The sequence below is a fragment of the Peromyscus maniculatus genome, chromosome 18 (genome assembly GCF_049852395.1).
Source record: "Peromyscus maniculatus bairdii isolate BWxNUB_F1_BW_parent chromosome 18, HU_Pman_BW_mat_3.1, whole genome shotgun sequence".
Lineage (NCBI taxonomy): Eukaryota > Metazoa > Chordata > Mammalia > Rodentia > Cricetidae > Peromyscus > Peromyscus maniculatus.
Window position 1 is genome coordinate 18,143,059 of NC_134869.1, and position 23,308 is coordinate 18,166,366.

The 23,308-nt window shown below is 41.9% G+C and overlaps 1 protein-coding gene across 1 annotated transcript in view; it reads right to left on the minus strand.

The window, feature by feature from the left end:
• Positions 1-23,308, minus strand: part of Cfap54 (cilia and flagella associated protein 54) — a 297,311-nt gene that overhangs the window by 119,312 nt on the left and 154,691 nt on the right. The window contains exons 44-48 of the mRNA XM_042263184.2: positions 22,067-22,133; positions 19,153-19,335; positions 14,311-14,397; positions 9,371-9,493; positions 3,473-3,526 (exon numbers count right to left, since the gene is read on the minus strand). Of these exons, the coding sequence (XP_042119118.2) occupies positions 3,473-3,526; positions 9,371-9,493; positions 14,311-14,397; positions 19,153-19,335; positions 22,067-22,133 (514 nt within the window). The remainder of the gene's footprint in view (positions 1-3,472; positions 3,527-9,370; positions 9,494-14,310; positions 14,398-19,152; positions 19,336-22,066; positions 22,134-23,308) is intronic.

Genomic DNA, 23,308 nt, shown 5'->3' on the forward strand with positions numbered 1-23,308 from the left:
TACCCCCACTTACCACAATGTTCCTAATTCCTTTTGCACACCCATTGCTGGGTCTTTTCCAATATACAACGTGAGCCACTTCTTTGTGTTTATGGTATTTATTTTCACTAGTCCTGCCCATTAAAGTGTAAGCTCTGTAAGCACTTGGTGTTGGCCTGTGACGCTCACTGGCTATGGTTGCCAGCCATAGAACAAATGGTGCCTTGGATGCAACAGACTATTAATCATGTTTGAACTGATACAGAAAGAAGATTCTGGGGCTATCTATTATAGAGAAGAGAGAAACTACTTGCCTTATATAAACAAGAAAATAATTCCATCATTTGGGAGAATTTGAAGCAACCGTGACAGGTGTGGGCAGATTAGGTGCTTTGGTCTCTGCTCCTCCTCTCTTAATCTATTCTATGGATTGAAACCAATGTGTGTGGAAGAGCAGATGTGGAACACCCACTGGGCCAGAGGGGCAGACCCACCATGGCACCAGGAAAATCATTAGCCCGCCCTATCCAGAGAAGAAACTACAGACTGGCTGGGGATGAGGAGAGGGAGGACATTTCTCTTCTCTTCCCTCCTCAGCAAACTGATTTAATGAGCCTTGACAATTACACACAAACACTTGAGGATCAAAGGAAGATTAATTAGTAATGCTACTTAACACTCCTTTCTCTCCCTCTATGCAGAGAACGCAAAGTGTAATCTGAAGAGTCTTAAGCAGGCCAACAGTACTGTTTTAATTAATTAGCTAATAGAAATTGGGTTTCCATTATGCTGTCAGTCTCTTTTTGAGTCAAAAGAAATGATCAGACAGACATTCTTTTCAGACCAAACACTGCTCCATAAGAAATGTGTTTTTAGGCTGACCTGGCATTTGTGACTGGAAAGAAAGAAATATTCCTAAACTCCCCAAGGTTTTGGAACACCTAAACATGAATATGAATTTTTATCTTCCTAATACCAGTCCTTTCATTTCAGGCAGCTTGCTTATGAATTAAAATAAAATCTTAGAAAAAAATATTGAATGATATGAAACATAATTCAAAGTGGACTTTATGATACAAAATGCACAATAATAGAAAAGTAGTAAGATTACATTTAACAAAGAAAGGCTCTATGCTTTATCAAAATTAAAGAAAACAAAAATAAAGCAGTTTTGAGGATATGGTTTTTGAGTTACTTAAAATAAATACCTTATGTATTAGCTACTTTCGATGCTAGGACAAAAATGCTTGAAAAACCAGCTTCAGAAAAGAAGGGTTATTCTACCCCACAATAGGGAAACCACTGCATCAGGAACATGGAGGAATGTGGACACACTACATCCACAACCAGGAAAATGAGAGTTGAATGCTGGTGTTCAACTTGCTTTCCTTTTTTATACAAAGCCAGTACTATATGGACTGGAGGCTGAGGAAACCCTCTTCTAGGTGGATAGTGCGAAGCTGGCAGCTTCTTGGTAGCAATAGGAGTTAAGCTCTCTCCCTCACAACTTTCCATCTCACCTTTGGCTGGTAGAGTCTTGCCTGCAGGGCACTTTTCTGACTTCCCATTGTATAGCACTGGGTATCCCTTTAGTGTGCTAATCTCTTTACCAATGACGCTGCTGCTTCCTCTACAATAATCGTGTGAACAACTTTAAATGCTCACACACTCCATTCTGTGAAAAACTTGACATTTTTCACATCATTCTGTACCATTTGCTGCCCCGTCTCTCTGTAAATCTAAGTGAAAGCAGTCAGCATTACCCCATGCCACAACACAAAGCCACCCTGTCTTGAAATGTCCTCTGCCAAATAAAATCTTTCGCTGCTTTTGAATCTAGCTCAATGAAGTTGTTAGGGCACGGGCAGAACACAACCAGATTCTTTGCCAAAATGCAACATGAATGGCTTCTAATCTAATTCACAATAGAGTCCATGGTACCCTCTGAAATGTCATGAGCCAGACGTCCATCATCCACAATTTCTTGGCATTCTGGTTTTCCAAACTCCCACTAGAATGGACCACTAAGCTCTATACATAACCTTCTAGGGCTTCTCTAGCCTGCAACTTCAAGCTCTCCTATGTTGGTCCGGCAAACAGCTTCTAACAGCCTAAGCTCTACATGATCAGGCTTTATCAGCAACAACTCCACTTTGGGGACCAACATTTCTGTATTAGCAACGACCACTTTGGGGAATGTTTTTTGTTTTAGCTACTTTTCTCATGGCTCTGACAAGATACCTTGCAAAGCAAATTAAGAAAATAAGGGTTTGTTTGGGCCAGTTGGAGGGTCCAGTCCATCATCTCAAGGAGGGAATGGCAGCAGAGGATGGCTGGTCACAGTACATCTACCTCGAAGAAGCAGAGTGATAAGCACTGACGCTAGGCATTTATTTAAATACTTGTTCTCTTGCATTCAGCCCAGGAGCTGGGACCATGGGATATTGTTGATCACTTTTAGAGTGGATCCTTTCTCTTTAGTTAAGCCTTTCTGGAAATGTCCTCTTAGACACACCCAGAAATCTGTTTCCATGGGGATTCTAAATCCAGTCATGTTGACAAGGAACATTAATCACCACAGCTTAATTAAAGACAGAATGCTGTTTGCTACCATCAGTTAATCAATCAATAAATCCCATGTAGATCTATCTGTCCACATTAACTGCTCCTAGATTACTGAACTCATATCTTCTCTGTCCACAGCACCTCCCCTAACCATTGTGACAAAGGTCATCCTAGAAGGCTTCCACGTAAGCACTTTAAAATGCTAATAACATTATTGGGTTTTTTTTAAGTTGTTTTTAAAAATATTTAAATACCACTAGGAAATCAAATGCTTAAATACCAATTTTTTGATGGTTGACAGGTGTTAATAGACAATCTCATCCTCATTTTGCAAAAGCTGTTGGGGAAATCAGAGGAGCTACGTGTGAAAATATTACGTAATGGTACACCCTGCAATTGGTAGGTAGTCCCAGAACTGAGAAGAAAGGATACAAGTAGCAGCCATATTGAACACGTGGACTGCTCCAAATAGGAAGAAGTCCTTTAGTTACCATGGGAGTCTGTTGTTGCCTTTTAGGTAACCAAGACATTTGAATAGGAAAGCCGGGGACACGTGGCTGGACCAGCCAACTGAACACATCTGGTTCTAGAAGCCAGAGCAATCACTGCTAGTTATTAGCCCAGACATCAAGTCAGTTTGACACAATTCTAACTTCAGCTTCAGAATTTTGTGATCAAAACCCTATTAGCAGACATTGAGAGAGAGAGAGAGAGGAAGATTGGGAGGTCAAGGATATCCTTGGCTACACAGTGAGTTTAAGGGCAGCTTGGGCTACATGAGACCTTGTCAACAATAGAACTGGGGAGGAAGAAAGAGAAGAATACATGTAGAAGAGTACATATAGAGCAGGATTTCAAAATCAAATACTGTACCTGCCAAAGAGGGTGAAATGACTTGGAACATTTGCACACTAAATATTGTCATTACCTGTATGTTGTCTTTATTGAAAAGAGGTTTTCCAGAGTCAAATGATTGAGTTATCTGTCAAAAATATAAAATATTAACAGTAGAATCCATATTCATTTGAGCATTCTTTTAAATGGAAATATTACTGTATCCTAAAGTCATTTAAGCGCCATTTTGTTGTCAAAGTAATACATGATCTAGTCAGAAATATTAGTATAAAAAAAACCCTAAAAATTGTATATAAGTCAACTTCTTTTAGGCAGTAAATATTAGTATTCTGATGTCTTTCCTGTCCTTTTCTTACTGATTATTTTTTAAATTATATACTCATTCATATTCCATTTTCACTAACAATTATCTAATTTTATTCCTACAAAATTGGGTGACTTGCAAACCTCAGTCTAGAAGGTACCAATAAATATAGCATAAGAACTGAATTTCTTCGCTGTTTTGAGTTGTGTAGTGGGGCCAGTCCCCATGGTTACATCATTACATCATCAGGTAAAATAATATCGGGGAGCATTTTGAATATTGCCTTTGGATTGAATCTTAGAAGGAGTTCTGGGTCAGAAGACAAGAATATCTCAAGGAAATGGAAAGGGGCTGGATCAGCTCCCACGCCCATCCACACCACGTGACTGTGCTTCCCACCCCTCCCATCCACACCACGTGACCGTGCTTCCCACCCCTCCCATCCACACCACGTGACTGCACTTCCGGCAGCATCAAGTGATAGTCTCACTTTTAAAACTGTGTCATTTTGAGGGGAAATTGAGTAGTTATTTCAAATGACTGTGCTTCTTTTCCTTTTTGTATGCGAATTGAGTATTCATGGTCGGCTCTAATTGTTCTGGCTCGGGGGAAAGAAATATTTGTTCCTGCAGGAAAATGTAGTATCATGGAACAGAATGCATCCCTTTTCACCCTGGCAATCCTTTTGAAAACATGTACCTTCATAGGAGACAAAACTGATTCAGCTTTCCTATCTCCTCGGTCTCCAGGAAGTATGCAACAGCTTCCAGGGACAGACAAGTCACTTATATGTAGCATAAATCTTAAGAGGTCTTATTAATAAAAACAAACCTGGAGCCAGGTACTGGGGTGAATGCTTAAAGATCAGAGAGACAGAACAGGCCACAGCTACCTCGCCTTGCCAATTCCTCAGCTGATCCTGTTTCCACAAACTAGAAGCCTCTGAGTCCTCACTCCAATGAATCTCAGCTGAACTGCTGCTAAAAGTCTAAAAGCTTAACCAGGCTCTGGTTCCTGGTCCTCACACCTTATATACCTTTCTGTTCCCTGCCATCATTTCCTGGGATTAAAGGCTCTTGTCACCATGCCTGCATGTTTCCAGTGTGGCTTTGAACTCACAGAGATCCGAATGGATCTCTGCCTCTGGAATGCTAGGATTAAAGGTATGTGTGTCACCATTTTCTGGCCTCTATGTCTATCTAGGGGCTGTTCTGTTCTCTGACCCCAGATAAGTTTATTAGGGTGCACAATATTTTCGGGAACACAATATCACCACACTTATATGCAGGTGGTCTCCTAGCTCAAGATCCTGTATCTCTGCCTGAGGACATTCTGTGGTCCAAAGAACATTCAGGGGAGCCTAGTAACTCAGGGCATTAATGTTCCACCCAGTCCGAGAAACCCAGAGAAATGACATTTTCACTAATGCTCTTGAACTGGTTCACTCCTGTTGCTGTGGACTGTTCCTTCTCACTCCGAATACATTCTGGAATCTCCTCCCAAATACACTGCTCACTCCCCAATCCTTCTCACTAGATGCCCAAGTCAAAATACCTTAACATTGTAAGTCAGCACCGGTACTACAGAATTCCCTTTCTGAAGGTACTCTTATTATCTATGAGATACTGAAAAACAAATGACTCAAAAAAGGGACCCTTCCTTGATATAAATGAAGGGACTCCATAATAGGATGTTATATGTAGTGACAAGAGGGAACTCTTGATACAAATATATGGTACAATATAGAACTTTTTGAAGTACTGTGAAGAGTTGAATGGTAATCTATAACTCTTTTTCAGCTTCTTCCTTTGCAAGTGAAACTAAATTCATTAAACCCTTCTTTAAATAACTGGCCTACAGCCTAATAACATTGGCACCTATTTTAATTATAAACCCTGAAAGCATTTTCTCTTTTAATTACACTTTTAAATTCCCAGTTGAAGGTGGAAAGCTGCAAATTAACTCTGAGAATACAAAATTTGAAGTCAGAATCCACCGGGAAATGATTCACCTACACATTCATCTTATGAAAGTTACTGGATGAAAATGAAGTTTGGGATGTTCCTGTAAAAAATGGCTTCTGAATTTTTCATTGTTGTTTGTTTTCTTGAAGGACATGGCCATTGAAAACTCTTGTTTTGCAATCCATACACATGTTTTTCATCTTTTCTTCCTGGACTGTACATTTGAATGATGCTAAATTCATTTCTCTCAGCTTCTGTTTTTCAAAGTCTGCTTTGGTTCCCAGATTATTTCAAGTCAACATCAACTAATCCTATGTCTTCGCTGTGGTTTTAGTTCCTACTGCTGTGACGAAATACCATGACCAAAATCTATTGGGGGAAGAAGGGGTTTATTTGGCTTAATTTCCTCATCACTGTTGATTAATAAAGGAGGTCAAGGCAGGAACTCAAGCAGGGCAGGAATCTGAAGGCAGGAGCTGATGCAGAGGCCATGGAAGAGAGTTGCTTACTGGCTTGTTCTTGTGGTTTGCTCAGCCTTCTTCCATATAGAACCCAGGACCGCCAATCCAAAAGGTCTGGGTCCTCCCACATCAATCACCAAGAAATTGCTCTACAGGCTTGGCTGTAGCCCGCTCTTACAGATGTATTTTCTCCATTGGGTCTTCCTCTTTTCTGACGATGATAGCGTTTATCATGTTGGCATAAAACTAGTCAGCACATCCTATTATTTTAAATCTCAGTGTTAATACTCCCAACTTCATCTATGCAACTCCAACTGGTTCCCTGAATTCCAGACATTACTACTGTACACTGTGGAGGCTATGCCACCTAGCTGTCTATGGATCTCATATGCAGCATGTTCAATGCCTCCTTCACAGTATTTGAAAACTACCTGCCAACTGCTCAGACTGAATACTCTAGTCATCCTTGACTTCTGCCCTTGTATTCCACCCCCAAACACCAGTGTAATGCTGCCAGCTCTTCCTTCACAACCTATGTAGAAGTGGAACACTGCTCACCCCCCTCCACTCTTACTGTCTCCCCAATAATCACTGTCACGGTCAGATTCCCTGGCTCCTGAGTCCTCCTCTCCATCCCTCCTCCCTCCTACAGCCTCATTGGGCTTACCTGGTCTTCCCCAGTAATATCTCACAAGCATCTTCCCGACGGTCTTTGTTCCACAGTGACATTCAGTGCCTAGAATGTCAGTCCCCCTAGATCTCTGCTTGGCTCATGTCCTTCACAAGTTGCTAATGAGGAAAAGCCTTCCAAAAACACCTGAATAACAAAACAGCAGCCCACCGCCCAGGCCAGTCTTCTCCCCCTCATCTCTGTTGGACTGTGATCCCAGCACATCACCACCTGTCACAGAGACATGTGCTCAAAGTTTATGATCTGCCCCCCTCACTGGAAAGAAAGCTCTAGAAAAGCAGCAGCTTCGTGTAGGTTTCCCTCTCCATGCCTAGAACAGTGCCTGCATTCAGGAAGCACTCAAGAAACAGTCTGAATCTATTAAACTCTATTTTTAATAACAAATGACAAGCTGTTTATAATAATAAAATACTGTTGACTGGGAGACAAGCAGGAAAGTAGTACTAACTTAATCCAGACAAGAGGATAAATTCATTTACACCACAGGAAATGGATGAATACTTCTCTCCTAATAGGTAGTGCGCTGGGTAGTTCTTTGTCAACTTGGTACAAGCTAGGGTCATCAGAGAGAAGGGATCGTCAATTGAGAAAATGCCTCTATAGGTTGGGCTGTGGGTAAACCTGTACAGCATTTTCTTAGTTACTGGTTAATGCAGGAGGGCCCAGTCCTTTGTGAGTGATGCCATCCCTGAACTGGTGGTCCCGGGTTCTATAAGAAATGCTGTGTGAGCCATGAGGAGCAAGCTAGAAAGCAGCATCCCTCCATGGCCTCTGTATCAGCTCCTGCCTCCAGGCTCCTGCCCTGTTTGTGTTCCTGTCCTGACTCCCTTCAATGATTCACTAGGATGTGGTAGAAAAAGCCAAATAAACCCTTTCCTCCCCAAGTTGATTTTGGTCATAGTGTTTCATCACAGAGAAGTAGGCAAGTCATAGACAGCTAGGCAGGCATACATGCACACATCCACTAAATATAGATATAGATGTAGATGTAGATATAGATGTAGATACATATACATATAGATATAGATATGATGCCAGCTCATAAGGGTGATTTTCAAAACTTAAGTTCATTTTGTTGATTCTTTCAGGTCCTCTAAATTTGAATTCAACTTCTTCCTACATGTGTCTGTTGGTCTCATGCTCACACAAACCAGATCCCCCCGAGAGTGACCTGCTATATGTGTGTGTGTGTGTGTGTGTGTGTGTGCGTAAGGGCTGCATGCACATGTATGCAGGAGCATGTGTCTGTATGTGCACATGCGGAGACCAGAGCAGGATGTCAGGTGTCTTCCCCTATCACATATTTCTTTGAGACAGGGCCTCTTACCAAGTTAGAGGATTTCTGCTAGGCTGGCTTGTTAATGAGCTCCTGGGGTCCAAGGCTGGGGATACAGGCACATGCAGCCATGCCCAGGGTTTTGATGGTGGTGTGGTGATTTGAACTCTAAGCCTCATGATTGCAGACCAAGTGCTCTTCCCCCACTGAACTCCTCAGTAGATTGCTTATTTTTTTAATGTGCGAACTAACTATAAATAAATTTTTCCATATAATATATTCTGAACGTGGTTTCCCCTCCCCCATCTCTTCCCAGATTGTTCCCACCTCCCTATTTGTCCAACTCCATGTTTTTTTTCCCCTCTCTTTAGAAAACAAACTTGCTTTATTGCTAGTTTTCTGTTTTAAATATATATGCTCAAGTGATGAAATTGCTACTTATAATGAAATCAAAATTCTAATCAGCATCTGCCTAAAGCAAGGTCACCCAGTGAGTCCCAGATCACCAGGAAAACCAAAACAGAAGGATATAATAACTCACTCCAATTTAATTTATCTTCTCGCTGTAAACTCAGTACTCATTTTCAAGGATGCTTCAATTAGCCAGTTTACAAATACAAATTAAGCAACTCAGGTAAAACTATCTTCTAAAATCAAAATAGATCACACAAAATAAAGACTGTTCTCGAAGAGAAATCCCAACAACACTGAACGGGGAGAGAGAGCTAGCCCAGGGGCAGCACCTGGCTGGCATTCACAAGGCCCTGGGCTTCTTCCCCAGATCCAAGAGGAAGAGGAGGACAAGGAGGAGAAAGAAAAGGGAGGAGGGATGGAGATTCAAAATATCCAAATAATATATATGGAGGGATCACTGTGATGAACAACACTGAACAAATGTGATGGGATCAGATCTACAGATCTGGGTTCCATTGGCAGATGCACAGATAAAGAGACCACTGTGATGCCTGTAATAAAACGCAACATACGGTATACCCAAGCCATGATGCCACTGTAACAATCTGCTCCAAAACCACACCCCCTCCCTCCTAGCACCTTCCCACTCCAGACAAATGGAACTTGATTTTGCTGAACCAGACTTAACAGCCAGGGCTGAGCATTGGAGACTTTGAAACATACCTCTGTGGGAATGTTCCCTGGATTTCAGGAATGCAGCCTCCGGAGATTTATATTTATAATTATAATTTATAATTATATTTATAATTATATATATAATTATTTACATAAATATAGCTTTCAACCAGTTTGAGAGGTTACCTTAACTTTCACTGTAGCTTTGTAGCCAGCAGGGATGGCGCATGGCATGTTTTTTCCATAAAAAATCTGGGATAGCTCAAAAAAGGCCTCAGAAAAAAAGCCTAAATCTATAAGGATTTCGATCTGTAAAAGAAAGAAAAAAAAAGATTTTTGTGTTAGTTTCTTTTGCTTATAAAATACAAGTTGGAGAGAAAAGTCACCAGGTTCTGAGACACGAAAGGTCTGCTCAATGGTGGTAGTGTGTAACAGCCAGCTCAGTCTTCACTGATGAGTGAGTGAACACTAATACTGCCTAACGTGCTTGTGAAAATGCCCGTTTACCTGTGCAGTGGACCAGAACGCTACCCGCAGCAGGGGGCTTTCAGAACAACAGGCTCTTGCCAGCTGTTGCTTACATCATCAGAGGCAGCCACAGAAGTATAACAGCCATGGAGAAGTTTTAAAAATTAATTGAACTTATCTCTTTGTTCCCATGGTTCCCATGGGAAACTGGGTGAAAACAAAGTAAAAATACTCCTGATGTTCTTGAACCCTCTGAGGAAAGTCAGAAGAAAGCACAGTGTGTCAACACAGAGACAGCTCTTCATTTTCTTATCTATAATTAACAGTGTCAACTTTAAAGGCATATGATTAGCAATTTTAACCGGTTGATAGCTGTACATTCCACAAGGCTTGTTTTGAATACAATTCAGTTAGTCTAAATCCGGAAATTACAGGAAGGGAAGCCGGCATTCAATATGCTTACTGAACATCTCTTGGACAGCATGTCCACTTGAAGGTTAGAGCCCCCTGAGATTCATAGTTAACCAAATGCTAGTGGCACATGTGGGTATTGCACAGGAAGAGGAAGCTTAGAAGGCCTGGTAGTGGTGACACACACCTTGAATCCCAATGCTCTGTGAGTTCGAGGCCAGCCTGGACCACAGAGCGAGTTCCAGGACAGGCTCCAAAGATACACAGAGAAACCCTGTCTTGAAAGAGGGGGGCTTAGAGGTGTTGACAAGATTCTGCTCCAATAGTGGGGTCTTAGAAAATTCAATGAAGAAGTACCCTTCAAGAGAAGAGTCGGGAATCATGAATGGAGAGAGAAAACATACTAAGAGGACCCTAAGCACCAAGGCCATGGGCTCTGTGTGACTGGAGATAGAGGGGGCGGTAGAGAGAGTTAGGAAGTGGGTACAGGTGGGAGCCAAATACAGAGAGCCTGTAGACCACAGTAGAGATCTCTTTTTGCTATGGGAAAAGGAAGTTTCCAGAGTGAAGGGGCTGACAGTGAACACGTGAAATCCTCGTGCTTGAAGGGCAGAGCATTGCAAGCCAGCCCCCATCAGACAGAGTGAGACTCTGCCTCATAAAAACAAGGACTGAGGGTGTATCTCAGAGGACAAGTTCCTGCTGCCATATGCAAGGCCCCACATTCAATGTCAGCAGGGGAAATAAGTTACGGAGACTTTGCACCAGAAAAGGTCCTTACATGATTTATGCTTTGAAAATGTTCAGGGACCTGGTGAGGGCAAGGATACAAATGAATGGATACAGAGAATAAAGCAGAACTTGGATGCACACAACACACACACACACACACACACACACACACACACACACACACACACACACACAACCCCACCTAGAAAAAGACAAATCAATTTATCTCCAGCACGCCAATACACTCTAGTTTCTGTTCTCCTTTCCATTCTTGATTTAGGAACTTCAAAAAATGGAAAAAAACAAACAAACAAACAAACTTTAAGGAAATAAAAACGGGAAGTAAGGGGAAACAGGTTGTAAAAATAACATGAAAATAAAACATGAAAGGCCAGAAGGTTGTTTTTAATGGGAAGGAGAAAGTCACTTGTCTGCTGAGCAGTGCACAGTTTTTGCTCAAGAGATGGTGGTCCCTTTCCCTGCCACACCAACCCTGCTGCCATCTAATATCAAAGCAAGCACTTAGGGAGATAAGTAGACTCTTCTGGACCCCAGGTAGCCATTGCTTTCATTGACCTCTATAAGAAAATATTCCTGCAGACTTCTGTTGGTCAGCACACTGGACCAAAACAGCATCAGCCACGGCTGCCTCTGACTTCATTTCATCCTGTCAATATAAGCGATTGAAGTTACAGTGACCTGCACTGTGGACACAAGCCAAAGGACAATGAGAACTAGTCATCTACCAAACCTTCATATGCCTTCTGAAGCAGCAGTACCCTCCCTGGAAATATTTGAGATGTTGAGAATAAATCTTTGAAGGGGTTAGCAGGTCTACAGTGAAACAGAGCAGCATGTTATGAAGAGGTCTTACTATGTTCCCTGGAAGACTCTACTGGACTCTAGAAACTTGACCGCAAGATCTATCCATCACAGCCTGGTTAGTCAAAGAGCATCATTACTTGGTGTTTCCCACCTCTGATGTTTCTCTTTCACTTATTTACCCCAGTTACTTCAGGAAGGTCACACAAGTCCTGTTCACACAGACTGTCACCTCTTCCTCTGTGGGATCTATCTTTTTGTCTTGCACCTGTCAAGACCCGAGTCCCAGTTTTCAACCTTACTGTGCCAATAGGCTTTCAGGTCTATCTTACACAGCTCCCAGCAGTGTTGGCAGATACTAGATCTAGTGGTATCATTCTCCTGACCACCATTCTGTCATGAATATCCCTCCTAGCCAAACCTCCAGAGAACATGGTTTTTCACTGGCCTCAATGCTATTCTATGACAAAATCATGACCAAAGACCAAAGAAAGAATTCTGTCTTGGTTTACCTTGGTGAACTATGAGTTTATTGAGGTTATGTACAGGCTCATGGGAGACTCAAAGGCAACTATACCACCAGAAAGTGCCTTAGCATCCCATGGGCAGTTACTGAATTATCCATCTGAAGCATGGACAAGTCAGAAAAAATTACTTTACCAAAGATTCCCAAAACAGCTGATTGTTTATCTATAATGTTATCTCCAGGAGGAGACTGGTCTTGTGAGGCAAGAACCTCTGTATTCCTCCAGGCAGAGAATGTTAACAGGCCTGTTCTTGGTTCTTGAGGGTCGTCTGCTCTGATCCAAGACCGTCTGCTCTGATCCAAGACAGCAATGGTCATGGGCAACCTGGAGGAAACAGCTACCCAGCATAGCTCTCTGATATTTCTCCTGTTATTTTCTACAATCTTCCTGCTCACAACTTCCATTTCAATAGCACAAAACCACTTCTGTGCCTTAAACAACTCAAAACTTTCTCACCTCTCCGTCTTTCCAAGAATGTTCTCTTTCCCACTCACTTAGCTGTCTTTTTTTCAAGCCTAAATTCTCCGAATTTGGTGAAATACTCATACCTCAAAGCCATTTGTTTCTTGGTCAAACTTTTGGGAACAATTCTCACCACACTCGCTTGCTAGTAATCAAGTAACAGGTGCATATGTTCCCAACTTACAGTGCACCCCATCTTTCCCCCAGTGTTCATGTCCTTATAATCAAAGACTGTGGGTTACATGTAACACCATGCCTTTTAAATAAGAGGTATTCAGTAAATCTTTTCAAAATATTATTTATTTAATGGGGACTACCTCTGTACCTGTATGAGAGTCAGGACAACTTGTGGAAATCCATTTTCTCTATTCTCTGGGTTCCAGGGCTCAAACTCTAGAATATGTGTGGCAGTGAACACACACATAGACCGTGGGCATTTGGCAATTGTCTGTCTACACATTTAAAGTTCAATCTAAAAATCAACTAACGACTATCAAATATGTGAACTTATTACCCAAGATAATAGAGGGAATTAAAAGATGAAAAAGATACAGATCCTAGCCGCAAGAATACTGCACACTTGATGAGAGGAGGGGGTAGGTTTTTAAAAATGTGGGGTTAGAGTTCAAAAGCAAGATAACCCCTGAGTCAGTAACGCAGGTGGAAAGCCAGACATTTTCAGGGTCCACATGAATATTTATGAAGTCCTTAAACATTTATTTAGAAGTAGAAAGCAATGGACTATTCTCCAAAGCCCAAAAGGTCTAGATGGAGATATGGGTTACAGAGAAGTCCAATTTCTCCTCACTGAAAAACAGGAAGGATTTGGGGGAAGAAAAGTAGAGAGCTTCCAAATGAGGGGGAAAGTGGTACACTGGAACGATGTCTCAGGGGCTGTGTGGAAGTGACTGGAGTAATATCCTGGAGTGCTGTGTGGAGGTGAGCTGGAGCAATGTCCCAGAGTGCTGTGTTAGAGGTGAGCTAGACTAATGTCCTGGAGTGCTATGTGGAGGTGAGCTAGACTGATGTCCTGGAGTGCTGTGTGGAGGTGAGCTAGAGCAATGTCCCAGAGTGCTATGTGGAGGTGAGCTAGACTGATGTCCTGGAGTGCTGTGTGGAGGTGAGCTACACTGACATCCTGGAGTGCTGTTCTAGAACCTAATCTCTTCCACCTACAAGACCTGGCATGCATCTCTTGTCCCACCTGCATCTCCAGTGATGCCTTGAGGACAATGCAGTGGGAACATTTACATCATGAATGAAAATTGCAAAGGTATAAAATAATAATAAGATAAAAGATCAGAAAGTGCTCTTAACCACTGAGTCAACTCCATCCCTTATGTATATTTTAATTTATAAATATATATATGTGTGTGTGTGTGTGTGTGTGTGTGTGTGTGTGTGTGTGTGTGTGTGTTGTGCCCATGGAGACCAGAAGAGGACATTGTTGACCCTCTGAGGCTGGAACTAGAGGTGGTTGTGAGCTGCCCAAGGTGGGTGCGGGGAATTGAGCTCAGGTTCTCTGGAGGAGCTGGATGTGCTTTTCACTGCGGTGTCAGCTTCCCAGGACCAAACTGCATTATTTTATGTCAGTATGATACCATGTTATTAACAGCTCATTTATAAAAATTAGAATCAAATTGATGCAAAACAGTGTCCTTAGAAGATAAAGAACGTCAAAAGAATTAAACGTCTGTAACATACCTTGAGGATTCTTACTTCTAGATTCCTGACTATGTCTTGGCAAATGATAGTCACAAAATACTGGTACAATGCAAGGAGAGGCAGAACCTACCAGGAGGAAAAAAAAAAAAAAACATTCTCTGATTTAAGATATAACTTATCAACTTAACAGACTAGTAATCAAGTTTTGCCAAACATTAACTGTAGGATGTATTGTACAAAGTATCATGTTTCCACATTAGCAGAATAAATCACTTTGTATCAATGAAATGGTCTGCCTGGTTATGTTAGGTACCTCTCTTATTATATCGATAAGACACGTAGCAAAGGCAACTGCAGGGTGGAAAGGTCCATCGTAGCTGAGGGATACAGGCCATCCTGGTGAGGCAGGCATGGTGGCAGGTGCGGGAGGCAGCGGGTCCACATTGTAGTTCAGTCGAGAGGCAGCGAGATAAATGTGGACGTTCAGCCTGTGATTCTTTTGTTTTTTTTGTTTTTTTTTTTTTAGTTCAAGCCCCAGTCCGTGGGACCATATTTAAGGTAAGTATCTCTATTGCAATTATCCTCATCTAGAAAGCCTCTCACAGTTATGCCTAGATGTTTGTTTACATGGTGATTCCCAATCCCATCGAGTTGGCAACCAAGATTATCCACAGTATTAGCATATGCTTCCTAATTTTACTAGACCTTAAAGATGCTATCAGAAACTTAGAGTTCCCAGATTGTGTCATTTGTGACCCCAAAGCAAGGGCTCACATCTCTAAGTACACAGGAGTTCAAGTACAACTAATTATCCTCTTTAAAAAATATTAACAACATAAGTGTGTGAGGACTATGTGAAAAATCCTAGCAAACATGCTATCAGAAAATGCAGAACTTAAGTCAAAGGACTTATATTCACGCCTCCTAACTAGCTCTCGTTCATTCATATCAGTGTCTCCTGCAATGTCTTCCGTCGGGATCTTCCCATGGAAAAAGTGTAACGTGCCTCATGTACTCCATGAGACACTGGTAAAGAGAACAAAGTTCTGACTACTCCCAGCCTTTAGACAGAACAGACTCCATTGACTAAACCCAAGCTCTCTCTCCTCCTTGTATCTTTATTGTCCTAGAGTTAAAGCCACATCCAGTTATTCTCGAAGTCTTGTGCCCATGTGAATGGCCGTAGACTACCAGCATCCCCCTTGACTGCAGCACTCTCCATCAAAGCAGGCGGTGGTTTTGCCTGGATATTGGAACAGCTCCCAATCTCAACTCAGATAGGAAGCATATTCCTGCAACTGCACCCGGCATGCCAAAGGGTGGTGAGATCCCCTTATTATTTTACCTTCTCTAGACTGAGGACTGAAACAAGGGCCTTGTTCATGCTAGGCAAAAACTCTGCCACTGCACTCTATCTCCTGACGTCTCTGACTTCCATTGTTTACTTTGAGATGTGTCTTCCTAAGCCGGCTACTGTTTAACTTGCCAAATAGCCGAGGCAGGCCTTGAACTTGTGACCCTCCAGTCTCAGCCTCCCGAGTAGCTGAGACTATAGGCCTCAGCCAGCCGACCTGGATGAGTCATAGGATTGTCTCAGAGCAAATTTTTGTATTTTACAGGCGTCTCATTTGCCAAGTGGTTTCTTCTCGAGGTTAATGTAACATAAAACAGAAACTGCTCACTGCTTCTGTCTGGTTGGGGGAGATATCTAATGGCGGGTCAGTTAGAAGCAATCACATTTGTACAAGATTGGAATTGGTTTTAAATGACTTTGAACGTGATACACTTTTCTACAATTATGCACTGCAAATGTAAAACAAAACCCTTTCTACAATTAATGCAGCACTAAACACCAAGAGCAATTACCTTTGAGATTTAGTTTCTTTTCTTTAATGAGAAATAAAAACACACAATTTTATTGCTGCAGTTGCTCAATTATTCAGGGAAAAAAAATCTCAATTTCTGAAGCTTTAGAGGGAAAAAAGTCTCATTTCTTTTTGAGCACAGTGCTATCTATTATATATGAATATGGGGAGGCAGCTAGGGTTTCCCCATGGGATGGAAGCATGTCCCAATCCAGAAGTGAACTGCGCGACAGGAAGCAGAGTATTATTCGATTAGGTTTTTTCTTTTTTTAGTAAACAATTCCTTGCCAAATCTGCCCAGTGTTGGACGCACTCATCACCCTCTTCACTTTACTGCACCGTTTTATAATTTAACAACTTATATCCATGGCGATAAATATTTTTAATATAAGAAGAGAGCTGGATCGAGGAGAACGAGTACACCATGAGAATAGAAAACGTGTATATGAAAAAGAGGAGACAGGGAAGCTGTTGAAGATCTGGAAGAGGCAGAAAAGGAGGAAGAATTGCTACCAAAAGCAAACGTGAAAGGGAGTAGACATTTCAAAAATAGACAGAAGAGCATACAAGAAAAAAAGAAGAGATGAAGCAGGGAAAATAAAAGCGGCCAGTGTCTAGAGCATATTAATTTATTTTTAAGTGCATTCAGCTTCAGGTTTGTGATACACACTTTGACGAGCTGTATTCAGACTTTGGGGTTCTGGAGACAGTGAGGAATCACTGGCCGCCTTTTATCTCACTGTTAGAGTTTGCTGCTCTTCAGCGCATCTTTGACAGAGAAGAGTCAGAATGTGACGGAAGCTAAACTCATCTCGAGGTTTGGATATTGACAAGGACTGTGCCTTCACTCCGTGAGTCTTAAATGCCTCTGATTCCTGTTCGGCATCAGCGAGGCATTCCAGTTGATCTCAGCAAATGTCATGAGAGAAAGAAGAAGGAAGGGAGTAAGAAAAAAGACAATAATCCAATAGGTATGTAATGCAAATAAAAATGTCAACGAGAGTCTACGATGAACACAGTTTTAGAAGTACAGGGAAGAATCTGGAGCATGCACAGTTTACAAGTTGTAGTAGAACTAACTAAATACATGCCAGTGAAATTTGGAAAGTGAACAGTAAGTCAGGAAATATATCACAGTGAATTAAGAGGCTTTTAAAAGCAGGGAAATTAAAGGCGTGCACTCAGGAAGCAGAGGCAGGCCGATCTCTGGGAGTTCGAGGCCAGCCTGGTCTACAAAGCGAGTTCCAGGAAAGGCTCAAAGCTACACAGAGAAACCCTGTCTTGAAAAACCAAAAAATAAAAATAAAATAAAATAAAAAAAAGCAGGGGAAGTAGAACACATGTGATATAAAGCTGAAGGGGGAAGATTCAGGTAAAAAGTGTAAAGCCGGTAAGGAGAAGAGAAAGATTCGGGAGGGGAGGAGAAGGATCAAATATAATTAAGATTGTATGAAAAATCCACAAGAAAGCATGACACTTGGTAAACTAATTTAAAAAGCAATAATAAACGATTTTTAATGGAGGTGGCCTATGTGGGCAGACAAAGCTCTTCCGGACGACACAGGTGACTAAATGTCAATCCTAGAGCAGGAGAAGGCTACCGACCTAGGAGTCTACAGAGGGCTCCCTACGGCCCCCAGAGCAACACAGGCGGATTTCATTACAATGGTTGCCCACCAGAAGTAGATGGTGAGACCCTGTTGATTAAGATACCATATGTGGTGGTCCTAGCAACAGAGGAATCAAGCTGGAGATGAAATGAAGCTTCCTCCTTGCTGCCTGTCCCTTAGAGTACCAGAAGCTGCCAGGCCAGAGGCTAGGAGAGAACTGTCAACAGTCTTACTCAGCCATGGACCGCATGCTACACAACTGACCTACCGTAAAAGATTTGTTGGTGGTATAATAGTGGCGGCCCTGTTATAGGGGTGACGAACCGCTTTCTACTCGGAATTGAGACACAGGAAGGGATTCACATTTGGTACTCAAAACCTGGTCAGAAGCCTGTGACAGTAGAGTCGAGGCCTGAGCAGGGAAGCTACTGTTGGGTTTGCTAAACGGACATGGTGTGCCCATCTAATTGTCTTCTAAATAATTGTATTTATCCTCATCCCTTAGTGCTGCTGTCAGCTTCGGTTAAAGAAGCCAACCTTCTTTTTGCAGAGAGCAAAGGTAACTGCAGAGACTTATCACCGGTCAAAGTCTTGAGGAAAAACGACAGCTCAAGACTTAGGCCATCTGTCTCCTCCAGAGTTCAGAGACCCTTATGGAGGAGAGGACAGAAAGAAAGTAAGAGTCACAGGACAGGGTAGAGGGTTATGGAATATTATCTTCTGGGCATGAGGTGGCCAAGGCACTCTTAACACACAGCAGCTACGATTACCTGTATAAACGTGCACACAATTCAACCCAGCAACAGCTTGTCATGGCATGGGAAGAGACTCATGATGCCTCACTTCTCCTGAGGATTTATAGGCAGCTAGGGGGAGCTAGGACAGGAGAGTCTCACAAGACCTTAAGGATCAAATGATGGTTAGGGGTAGGGTAGGGACATTTCCTTCGGCCATGTAAACACTGTTAAGGTTCCCCCACTCCTATAAATCACCTCTCACCACTGTTCCTGTAAGCGACCCTAATAGAACTCATTGAATCATCAAAAAACAAAACAAACAAACAAACAAAAAACCATAAAACTATAAGGGGTTGAGAGGATCTAGCTGGGAAGAGAGGATCCCAGAGAGTAGGAGATAAGAGGCACTAATGTGGGAGATGAATATGATCAAAACACATTATAAAGATGTCATAATAAACAACATTATTGCATGGAAGGTAATTCATGATACTAACAACATTAAAAAAGCGTTGTTGGCTGGGCGGTGGTGGCACACACCTTTAATCCCAGCACTCAGGAGGCAGAGCCAGGCGGATCTCTGTGAGTTCCAGGAAAAGGCACAAAGCTACACAGAGAAACCCTGACTCGAAAAACCAAAAAGCGTTGTTGATTTTACAAACCACTCACTGTGAGGTTGTACTTAGCGTAGTGCAGTTCACGGATGACGTAGTATAGAGTTGCAACAACACTGGAGATGTCAGCCCTGAATTTATCCGTGAAGAGTTCGATGCCTGGGAGGAGCTGAGTGATTTCGTACTGAGCATAGCTACGTTCAGCTTTGGGATGTGGGAGTGTAGTACGAAGCAGACTCTGGAAAAATGAAAAGTGGTGAAATGAAGAGCCACGGTCTCACCTGCACCGATGAAATGAGCGAGTGAAAACAGGTGCCTGCACCACTTCCTGAGGGGTTTTGTGTGTGCTCTGTGTACTGCACGTCACAATAAACGGTGCTTATTAATATTATTGTCATTATGGATTCCAAACGCTGTTTTCACTCCAGGTGGGCTTTATAAATTCCATTATAATAGTATACTTACTGTTTTCAGAGAAAATATCACTATATTATCATTTGGTGAGGCCTGTGTTGGCTGCTTCTGGTAAATTCTGTACAAATATTATCTCACTTAATTCTCAACTAACCTACTCTTAGAACAAAGGATTGTTATTTCACAAGTGGTACCAGTAAGAGGCTTAAACAATTAACTTATATGAGTTTACACAGTTAATGATAGAATAAAAAGACTCCAAGTCATATCTATTTAACTCACAGCACTATGATATTTGAGTATGTCAAGTTATAGATTGGGAAGATAGACTTGAAGTTCAACCAGGCAGAGGAGATTCTAAACCAGTATCTCTTATGTAATTCAGAGACCAGCAGTATGCAACATGTTAGGAAAGCAAGACCTATTTATAAAACCAAATTTTATATTTGGACGTATTTATTTGATTATTTTAATATGTAACCAGTTGTTGAAGACAAAACATTATGAAATTATTTTAATGCATATTATCCAGGAAGATTTTTCAATTGGATCACTTATTAACATTATAAGGCATCCAATTTTCAAAGATGAATACAGCTGTTAGAAATTTTAATGTCTCTTCCTTTGCTTTGTAAAACCACTTTTAAAATCAGCTGGCTTCTCCCCCTCCCTGAGGACTAGCTGTTATAGTACTGGAACATGCCATGAAGGCTTCCAAGGGAGGTAAGCAACCAACATTCCTACCTGGCTATGACACAAACTACAATAATGACCAGCATGGCACAATACACTCAAGGGTGGAATAGTGGCATTTCTATCTTGGCTGTAACCAACGGTTCCCTTAATTGTACTTAAGGCCTGCTCAAGAAGAGGAAAATCAAAGTTATGCCTGGTGCTGGAAACCTAGTCAAATACTCAGAGCTGGTGAGGTCATTCTCTTAGAGGAGAACCTACTACTGCCATGTTACTATGTCAGCATCATTCCTAAGCATTATCTTTATCCTCATACCCATAGAGGAGTGTAGCTCTCAGACCGACAGAGACCACAACTTGTCAAAATGCAGATAACACCTGATCATAGGGTGCCGATGGCTACATCTACAACACAACCCCTGCTCAGAAGACTGAGGAACATTGAGGAAGACTGGGACAGAAAGATTGTGAGAGCCAGAGTACCAGGAGCACCGCTGGGAGATCGCATCCCTGGAAATGACAGGGAAGCAACACCCGTGATACCTGAACAGGCTGCCCAACAGGACCAGAGTGAGAACAGCACCAACAGACACGCTAACATGGATGGAGGAAATCTCCCAGGATCCCGCCTGTACACAAAGAACTACAGGCAGCTAAGAAATGCTGAGACTGGGAGAAACTGTCTTCCCCAAGGATGAGTCCAATTTGTTATGATAAATCTGATTTGTTACCCAAAACCGAGTGGTCAGTCTTGAAACCACATACATACAAATAACACTAAAGGGATTTAGTAGGCTATAGTCATATGTTTGGGCATATATGTGTAACAATAACAATGAAATAAGAAGAAGCCGTGAATTTAAGAGGGGTGCAGGAGGGTGTAATTTGGGAGAGATTGGCGCTAAGAAAGAGAGGTGAGGAAAATGATAAAAATTTTAAACTAATTAAAAAATTAACCAGTTTCTAAAATAAAGCTCAGAGGCTCATGTTTATTTGAGGTGTGGCATTACTAATATAGTAATATTTAATATCACACTAAACAAAAAGTTAACCATTTTTAATTGTACACTTTCTAGAGCATAAATGTCTAAGCAAGGAACCAAACAGGCAGCTAAGGCTGCGGCATGGGGGTCAGAGCCAGGCCGTCAATCCCACCGCTCTTCACGCCTCTCGCTTCCCTTTCAAGCACACATACTGGACTGTGAGGAAAGTGTAAAGTCTGGCCTCCAATTTGAAGAAGTCTTTCCCAAAGAAGCTATCTATCCAGATTCTAGAAGCCATCCGTTGACTGTGACGCACACAGCAAGGGCATCTCTCCGTCCATCAGCACCAAGAGGACCTCTGGCAGACTGCAAAGGCCCTGGTTATATCCCGACCCTCTGATGTCTCATGTTCCAGGTGAAAGTATCTTTCTTCTTTAGTGAGACATCCTGAGGAACACAAACACTCCTGTGGCCCTAGATCGCTTTATCACTGGCCTGTACTTTTCGGTACTCTCCCATGGAGCCGAGCACAACCTTATTTAACAGAGATGAGGGAAGCCCTGGCAACCATGTGAGTCAGGCAGACTGGCGCTATACTGGTAACCAGAAGGTATCCTACTAAACACAGGAAACTCAGTTTCCCTGTGTATAAAACTGTGTCCATTAGAGGAAAAAGGAGACAGAAATGTGACGGTTCCCTGTTAGCAGGGAAGGAAGGTGCCAGCCCCTTGCCGCCAACACAGGAAAGATCAGCTTGCGGGTTTCAGTAGAGCTCACGCTATTCTCCTACCTGCAGTTTTTATGCTCTGGATAAACCACATCTGTTTATGATCACATGAATGGCTTTCTCACTCCCAGGAAACATACGTAAGCCGTTACCTGAAAAAGCAGTGCAGACAGGATGCAAGCGTTGATTCTCTTCTTAACATTTGCGGTCTTAATAAACCTAAATAATGATAAGAAAAACCAATTAGTAGACAACATCCCACAGTTTGGATATGCATGTATTTGAAAGTGTATCTAGAACCCAGGAAACATTAGGGGACAAAAACATGCAAGAAAGCTTAAGGAAAAGTAAAGAAGAAGATGAAAAATTACCCTAGATCCTACCACTGGAAACGTTTCAGTTGATTTTCTTCTAGACTTTTTCTCTTATCATCACACACACAGAAACAAAAACATGTTCATACTAAGATTAAAATTATACCATAGACACTATAGACTCAATACGTATTACATAGGCCACTTTTCTATTCATGGACTTAACATCGTTACTTTAAAGAACTATAGTGTTTTAGTGTGTGGATGTATCCTATTTAAACATCTCAACTTCAACTTGTTTTTTTCTGCCACTGCTAAGATAAATGTAAGTAAAATTATGAGTGCTTATTTTATTAATTCCACCATGTAAATCCCTAGAATTGTCAAATTTTTTGGCCAAAAAAAAAGAGGAATAAGAAGGTTTTAGGTGAGTGTGGTTGAGTAATCGCCCTCAAAGGCTGGGGCCATATGGTGTGTTACCATTCACCATATTAAGCCTTTCCAGCCAAAATGAAAATCATGCCTCTCCACTATGACTATTTCCTCTTATGTCCCTTGGAGGAGTTTGTGTTTTCTTTATGTGACACTTGCAACCTGCCATTGCAGCTATAAACCAAATTACCTCCTCTTAAATCTTACTTAGATGAATAAAACCAGGCAGCTGGCTGGGCTGTAGGGACAATACAGTCCATCTGAGGTCATCTGTGTGGGTGCCAGAGGTCGGACTGTGCACTCAACAGTGTCCTCTGCTCTGAGAATATGAGATTAGATAGTCCCTGTGGCCTCAGTCTCCTCTGGGAGACTTACAGCTAGGAACAGGAAATGACTTTCTTGCTTGAAATCACTAGGTAATAATTTCAGAGGCTCCAAGCTGAGGTGCCCTCAGCAATGATTGTCTCTTCCCGTGTGCCAATCTTCCTCTCTCTCTTTTCTAGGTCTCACTCCATGCTTTACCAAGTCCTAAGTCTGCTGTAGGTGTAGATGTGTGCGTGTTCACGAGCATGTGTGTTTGAATGTGTGTATATGCATCTGTTTGACTTTAGTCCGAGGATAAGTTCCTTCCCAGGGGCACAAAGTCAA